The 7,937-nt window shown below is 46.0% G+C and overlaps 2 protein-coding genes across 2 annotated transcripts in view; one reads left to right on the top strand and one right to left on the bottom strand.

Annotated features, from left to right (window-relative positions):
• Positions 1-2,981, top strand: part of LOC119422648 (caspase-6) — a 5,405-nt gene extending 2,424 nt beyond the window's left edge. Inside the window, exons 5-8 of the mRNA XM_037690034.1 lie at positions 94-170; positions 273-448; positions 536-686; positions 2,114-2,981. Of these exons, the coding sequence (XP_037545962.1) occupies positions 94-170; positions 273-448; positions 536-686; positions 2,114-2,349 (640 nt within the window). The 3' untranslated portion in view covers positions 2,350-2,981. The remainder of the gene's footprint in view (positions 1-93; positions 171-272; positions 449-535; positions 687-2,113) is intronic.
• A 1,158-nt stretch (positions 2,982-4,139) lies between these two features.
• The window catches only part of LOC119423002 (calcium uniporter regulatory subunit MCUb, mitochondrial), a 38,304-nt gene continuing 34,506 nt past the window's right edge, over positions 4,140-7,937 (bottom strand). The window contains exons 3-7 of the mRNA XM_037690413.1: positions 6,839-6,959; positions 6,610-6,770; positions 6,324-6,527; positions 6,020-6,136; positions 4,140-4,292 (exon numbers count right to left, since the gene is read on the bottom strand). Of these exons, the coding sequence (XP_037546341.1) occupies positions 4,215-4,292; positions 6,020-6,136; positions 6,324-6,527; positions 6,610-6,770; positions 6,839-6,959 (681 nt within the window). The 3' untranslated portion in view covers positions 4,140-4,214. The remainder of the gene's footprint in view (positions 4,293-6,019; positions 6,137-6,323; positions 6,528-6,609; positions 6,771-6,838; positions 6,960-7,937) is intronic.

Raw genomic sequence — 7,937 nt, 5'->3', positions numbered from 1 at the left:
CTGGTCAGATGTTCTCCATGAGATGGAAGGATCTGGTCAGATGTTCTTCGTTTCTAATGAACTGCTTCAGAACTAAGTTGTGTTTTTCTTTAGACTGCTGGAGTTAAACTTTGACGTCAGGAGTTTTGAAAACTACAAACAGGTGGAGATTCTGGATAAAATTTATGAAGGTACACCAACATTTTGAAGTAAACCTCTAGTTTCTTTGTCCTTGTGCAAAGATCCCGAGTCACGGTGTGAACTGTCACCATCTTTACCAAATGCTCCTGCAGCTGCCCAGGAGGACCATTCTGATGCCGACTGCTTCCTGCTCGCCTTCCTGAGCCACGGCGAGGACGACCATGTTTTTGCCTACGATGGCAAGATTGGCATCCAGGATATCACGTCCTTGTTCAAAGGAGACAAGTGCAAGAGCCTTGTGGGAAAACCAAAGATTTTTATTGTCCAGGTACGAAGCACAAAGTCTAGATGTCACGTGTCAAAGGGCCTCGTGCTTCTTTCAAACCTCGAGGTGAAAAACTGAACGTGTGTGCAGGCGTGCCGAGGGGACAAACACGATGTGCCGGTGACTCCCTTCGACGATGTGGACAACGAGGTCCAGACCAACGAGGTGATGGTGGATGCCTGCGCCATCCACACCCTCCCTGCTGGGGCGGACTTCATCATGTGCTACTCTGTGGCTGAGGGTGAGTCTTGTGGTGCTCTCCTGGTTTCACTGGTTTGAGCTGGAACATTTCAACAACGCTGCTGGGAAAAAGTAAAAACTCTAGTTGAGAAACTCATGCGGGGCCGCCTCCTCTGACGAGATGAGACGGGGATCATTCAGATGGTTGTCCTCTCGATTTCATTTATGTCATGAAACATTATCAATCAACCTTTATTTCTACAGGTAAATCCCATTGAGCCTCGAGGACTCATTTACAAGAGAGACCTGATTTCAACAAAGAAAGATGACAAGTTAAGATGACTTCTCATGACACTCATTAAGTGTCATGAGAAGAAATACCCAGAGATGATCGCCAGCAGCGTTATCAACCCTACCCGTTATAATTACATTAAAACTTTTGTTATAACTAGATTAAAACATTTGTTATAACTAGATTAAAACATTTGTTATAACTAGATTAAAACATTTGTTATAATTAGATTAAAACATTCATGCTGCTAGCCAACAATTCTGAGTGGGGTCACCTGGACAGTTTCTTTTTATTTGTTTGTTTGTTTGTTCTTTTTATTCATGCAGCGGTGGACTGAAAGCTGAAAAGTGTTTGGGAACGTTGATCTAGACCAAATGCAAGAGTTTGTTCAGGTGTGGAAAAAGCAGTTGAGTCAGAACACTTTCACAAATCCAGGGTTCTCTTCAGCACATGTCAGGAAGTGATTCAGGTGAACATGAATCCAACATTAAAGCCGACCAGCCTTGGTCTTCAGAGCAGCATGGATTCTTCTCCTCACCCTCGTTCTGCAGTTTCTGCAGCTCGTGCAACATCTGGACTCCTGCTCCCGTTTGTTGAACGTGTTCTCGATCTTAACGACACTGACGGATGTTTGCGGCTCCTACAGGGAACCTCAACGGTGCTTCAGTCTTTCTTGCAAATATTCATTATCGCTGCAGCCAAACATTTAAGTTTGTTTTCTGCTCCCAGTTGTTCTGAGTGCACGTCACGCACGTGACACCTGATTTTTAAACGGTCTGAGGTGAACTGCATGAGCTTGACCTCTGTATGTGCAGCTCTCTGTTGTCCTCGTCTTCAGACTCCAGACCCAAATAAAAAGTTTAGATGAGCCCATGATGATGTTCTGCTCTGCTTGAATCTTCAGGTCCTGATGCTGCTCAATAATCCAGGTAGAAACATGTAAAGAAGTGTGGTCCTCTGGACAGGTTCTTGTCCAGTGTAACCTCTGCCCACTTGAATATATTACTTGAAAAACATGAAGGTTTCCTTGTTCCCTGTTCAGTCCAGGAGACGCCCAAATGAAACGACCCCTCTGTTCACGTTGCAGGAGACGAGCTGCTCAGCGTGTCAAAGATCTGATGCTGCTTTCAAAGCACGTCTTCGTCACGCCGAACATTTGTTCACGTGTAGTGATCCTGATTGGTTTGTGTCCACAGGTTACTATTCTCACAGGGAGACCATCAACGGCTCGTGGTACGTCCAGGATCTGTGCGAGCTGCTGAAGAAGTACGGGACGAGCCTGGAATTCACCGAGTTGCTCACGCTGGTCAACAAGAAGGTGTCCATGAGAAGAGTTGGCAACGGCAACGACCGCAGTATGGTTGGGAAGAAGCAGGTGCCCTGCTTTGCTTCAATGCTCACGAAGAAACTCTACTTCCGACCAAAGAAATGACCGCGGGGCCTCGAGCAGACGAGTTTCTACATGGAGTGAATATTTTGTGGGCGAAGGGAAACGACTCTTTCACAGTTTGAGTAAAACGATGGTACTACGCATGAATCCATGTGCGGAGTCATTTTAATATCACAAGTAAAATAACGTGTACAGCTTGGAGTAGTCTTGGTCAGTACACGCTGGCTTTTTCAATTCAGGTTTTCTTTATTCAATTCTTCTTCTTGCAACATTATTCAGTTCTTGCAACATTCAGGATGTTTGAAACATTGAAGACGTTCATTTTGTGCAGATCGTTTCACTTTCTTTGATCTGTCAGTCACCACGCCATCGTGCTGCCGGCGGTAATGAACCAAACTGTTGGCGTGCTGCAGAGCTCATGACGGCACTGCTCTACACAAACGGACCTGCAGGATCATTTCTGGTTCTTTCTGGTAAAGGTTTGATTGTAGAGCCTGAGCGCGTCACACTTTCTGTGCCTTCAAACTCTTCTTATGAAACAGGAAATGTTTGAGCTGTTCTTCGTGTCATAGATGATCAGAGGTTTCATAATGCACGTTTCCACGTAAAATAAAGACGTATGTGCACGTCCCAGAAAGAAGCTGCTGTCACATGATCTGTTTCTACCACTGATTCTGTACAACTCCTTCATACTGTTTTAAAATAAATTCAAGTTTATGGAGAAAAAACTGCCTCTTTAAATCTCTAAATGTTGATTTCACATGTTTTACCTGCAACTACTGAACATCATCGGTCTCTACAAACGGGGCGACAGTTTGGTTCTGTTGGACTCGTCCAGATCGGCTCCTTGTCAGGTTCTGTTCAGAACTTTGATGGACAGAACTTCTCTGTGCAGCCAGGGGGTGGAGGGAGTCCAGTTCTGTGGCCTCAGGTTCCATCTCTGCGCTTTGCAGATGATGGGGTCCTGTTGGTGTCATCGTGCCGTGACCTTCAGCTCTCACTGGAGCGGTTCACAGCCGGGATGAGAACCAGCACCTCCAGATCTGAGGCCGTGGTCCTCAGTCAGAGGATTGTTCTCTTCAGGTCCAGGGTGAGGTTCTGCCTCGAGTGGAGTTCAAGTATCTCTGGGTTTTGTTCACGAGTGAGGAAAGAACGGAGCGTGAGATTGACAGACGGATTGGTGCAGCATCTGCAGTATTGTGGACTCTGTGCCGGTCCGTTGTGGTGAAGAGCTGAGCTGTAAGAAGCTCTCTGTTTACCAGTCGGTCTACGTTCCTCCCCTCACCTCATGAACTCTGGGTAGAGACTGAAAGAATGAGATCATGGATCCAGGAGGTTGAAATGAGTTCCTCTGCAGAGCTGGACTCCCTCAGACGGGGGGAGAAGTTCAGTTATCAGGAGAGACTCGGAGTAGAACCACTGCTCCTCCACATCCAGAGGAGACAGTTGAGGTGGTTCATCTGGTAAAGATGCTTCCTGGTCCCCTCCCTAGGGAGGTGCTTCATACATGTGACTGGGAGGAGACCCCGGGGAAGACCCAGGACATACTGGACAGACTATGTCTCTGTTGGTCTGGGAACAACTTGGAGTCCTTCCAGAAGATCTGGAAGAGTCTGGAGAGAGAGGTCTGGACCTCCCTGCTCAAGATGCTGCCCCCGAGACCTGAGTCCAGAACAAGAGGAAGATGATGGATGGATAATTAAAATAATCAAATTACACTTGATTGATATTTTAACAAATTATTGGACAGACTGCAGGAAATGTAAACTTTATTTGTTTCTAGTTTTCAAGGGTATGACGTCATTTGTCAAGAACGTTATGGACCCAAAACAAAAAGTGGTAAAAAGTAACAGCATCAAAATAAAGTCTACATTTGAGCCGTTTCAAAGTTTCCAGATGTGCATCATTTATGGCTTTGGCTGAATCTGTTGGAGCGGCAGCTGAAGCCGGTTTGGGTTCCTCAGACGTCTCAGATCCTCCTCCACCTGTCACACAAACAACTTCTGTAAAGAAGGCGGCACATCAGAGATGACCAGAAGAAAACAGAGTCTGAATAAAGTGCAGGAAATTCAAAACTTGTTAAAGCGTCATCTGTTCAAATGGATATAAATACTACACCTAAACATCTGTTGGCACATCTCTGAACACTAAACGGTACAAAGACCATAAAAACAATTCAAATGATGAAAATATGATGAGACAAGATGGAACATGTCTGCTGCAGTTCATCTGATGAACATCAAAAGGTTCCACCTCCAAGACCATCATGTCTGAATCTTTAAGTTTGTAGAAATAAACAGTTGATGTGAAGCAGCTGCAGCACGTTTTGTTTTATAACCGTTCATTTTCAAACTGGGGGATTTGAACCAACACCCGGGCTGTAAGAAGAATTTTCACTGACAAAGCATCCGGTGTGAGAAACGTAGAGTTAGATCTTTGTGGACATCTGCTAAGATGCTGCACAGCTGCTGCACATCTGCTGCACATCTGCTAAGATGCTGCACAGCTGCTGCACATCTGCTAAGATGCTGCGCAGCTGCTGCACATCTGCTAAGATGCCGCGCAGCCGCTGCACATCTGCTGCGCAGCCGCTGCACATCTGCTGCACATCTGCTGCACATCTGCTAAGATGCTGCGCAGCTGCTGCACATCTGCTGCACATCTGCTGCACATCTGCTGCACATCTGCTAAGATGCTGCGCAGCTGCTGCACATCTGCTGCACATCTGCTGCACATCTGCTGCACATCTGCTGACTGACTCACAGAGAGCTGCTTTGTGAGCTGAAACAAGAAGATTAGAAACTGTCTCAAGAGGTCGGAGAAGAAATGACTTCACCTGGAATTAAAGGAGTGGAAGTGGGCTGAGATATTTACAGAGTTAGTTTCTACGACTGACAGACAGACAGACAGACAGACAGACAGACACAGACAGACAGACACAGACAGACAGACAGACACAGACAGACAGACAGAGACAGACAGACAGACACAGACAGACAGACAGACAGACAGACAGGAAACTGTCTCATCACGATGATTAGCTCCGGGACTTTCAGCAGACTCAACTGAAGGTGGTCCAGAAAACATCTGCTGTCTCCTCAGTGACCACATGATGGAACTCCCCCGCTCATACTTACTGTATGTGCCCCTCCATAGATGTACTACTATAGTACAACTATAGTATTAGTACTACCATAGTACAACTATAGTATTAGTACTACCGGCATACTAGTACTACTAGTACAAGTTTAGTTTTATGTAATACTAGTGCTACTAAAATGACTAGTATTATACTGTATTTGTACTAGTACTATAATACTAGTACTTTACTAGTAAAATAATACTACTAGTATTATTTTACTAGTAAAGTCCTAGTATTGTATTTGTACCAGTACTATAATACAAGTAGTTAACTAGTGCAATTATACTAGTAGTATTAGTCTTATACTAGTACTAGAAGTAATACTATTAGTACTAGTAAGAGCGTGTGTTGTACTGGACCAAATCCAGGTGAATTTTTACCATTGTCTTCTAATGGAGCTTAAATGAAGCCTGATATTTAAAAACCCAAATAGTACAAGAAGTAAAAGTTGTGGGCAGTTCCTGTTAGTTAATAGTTTGAATGTTGCAGTAAGATGAAGTACGTGGGATTGGTTCTACGGTAAAGATTGGCCCAAAGTGTTCATGAGTTCAAGCAGAACAATGAACCAACCTGGGCCAGTTCGTCCTTCAGCTCGTTGTATTTGTACACACTGAAATCCTTCTTCCTGGCTGCTTTATAAAAGTAACGCAGAAACTGTCGGTCTTGAGCGTCTGGATACACACAGTCCTGCAGGAAAGAGGACAGGACAGTCACTCCGGAGGAAAACTGCAGCTCGGAACATTTCAGCTAAACATCACACGTGCCTCTTTGTGTCTTTCAGTTCACAGGAGAAGTTTATTTAAGAAGAATCTGTAAATCAGGTCTGTGACCTCAGTGGGATCGACCTGCTTCAATGAAGTTGATCACTTCTTGCCTGTTTCGTGAGCACATAATAGGCGAAAGCTGCCATGCTGGTGGCGTAGGTGATGAAGTAGGTGACGGGCTCCATGACATCCCATGAGTAGACCCACCAGGTGAGCCAGGCCAGGGCCCCGCCCTGCACAGACAGCAGGGCCAGGCCAGTCCACAGAAGCCGGGAGGTCTGAACCTCTGCAGTGTGGGACAGCTGGGCCTTTATCTGAAACGGGACAGAAGGAAAACTTCTACATCTCATGCTTTTATTCTGAAATGTCTCAGTCCACACAGCTGCTCAGCTCCACCTGCTCAAGAGGTGCCAGCTCCTGTTTCAGGTGGTCCACCTTCTCCAGCAGCTGCTTCTCCCTCAGCAGGTGGAGATCAGGCTGGTGGAGCGCCGTGTGCAGCACGTGCACCACGTGCTTCACATCCTGCAGCTCTCTGGCACGCTCACTGGACAGACGCCCTGCAGCAGAGGTGGACAGAGTGAAGACGTGCAGGTACACCTGCAGAGATGACACAGCAGGTCTGTACCTTTTTCAGGTGCATGGACGTCATAAAGCACATTATTGATGCTGAGCTGGAAGTCCTTGGCCAGTAAGGTGTCCACGAGCGTGCTGCTGGCAACACGTTCTCCATCTGGAAACACAAACTTCTAGTTACAGTTGTGTTTGAATCCACTCGTGATTATTGTGAGACAGAGCGAGTAGGATCAACAATACGACAGATCCTGGTGGCCCGCCTCAGAACGATGCAGCTTTCAGATGAAGAGACGTTTTCTTCCAAAAAGTAATCTGTCCAGATGACAGGATGCAAGTTTTGTGATTTCTGCAGGAATCATTTAGTTTGTCCATGTGAGCAGCTGCTTTATGGTCGCCGCCATCTTTGTCCCCGACAGCAGGGACTCTGGGCTCCAGCAGGTCCATGGAAGACCTGAGCTTCAGTGTTCCTGAACATCTGAACCATTTTCCTTTGATTTGATGGGACACTTTGGGTTTTCATCCAGACCTTGGCACAGAGGTCACCCAGTCCATCCTTTGAATCCTACCAGTATCATCAACCAGTTCAAATACACCAGAATGAAGGAAATGGCATTTATTCAGAATTTTCCAGAAATTATTTGAACTGGTTGTTCAACAGCCAGTTCACCTCCATAACTAAACACTTGATTCAGTAACTACTTTAGAGAAGCCTGACCAACAGCTCTCCTTGTGTGAATAGAGCACAATCAGTTTCTCACATCCTAGTCACCTCCCACGTCCAGAACTGCCAGAACTAATGTAGCATGAAGCTAGCGGCACGCAATACAGACACGTTAGCTAAGATGCTACGGACGTAGCGCTCCACCTCTCTCCCACGTCCTGTATCGTGTTTTATATTACGCACGGTCTTACTTCAACATTAAGCTTTGGAGATGAAACGTGATCGTTCCCATAGTTGAGACATAAAATGTGTTCGATGAAGCTCCAAGTCATGACGTCAACAAGAGGAGCCGACGGTTCTTTTTGACCTCAGATGTGGATCAGACGAGAACCAGCTCTGCCCAAACCTGTTCTCCACCCAGCACCAGTTCCAACCGAACATCTGCAGGAGTCCACAGAACATCTGCAGGAGTCCACCGGACATCTGCAGG

This window comes from Nematolebias whitei, chromosome 16 (assembly GCF_014905685.2).
Source record: "Nematolebias whitei isolate Nwh7 chromosome 16, NemWhi1, whole genome shotgun sequence".
NCBI lineage: Eukaryota > Metazoa > Chordata > Actinopteri > Cyprinodontiformes > Rivulidae > Nematolebias > Nematolebias whitei.
This window is presented reverse-complemented; position numbering and strand designations above follow the sequence as displayed.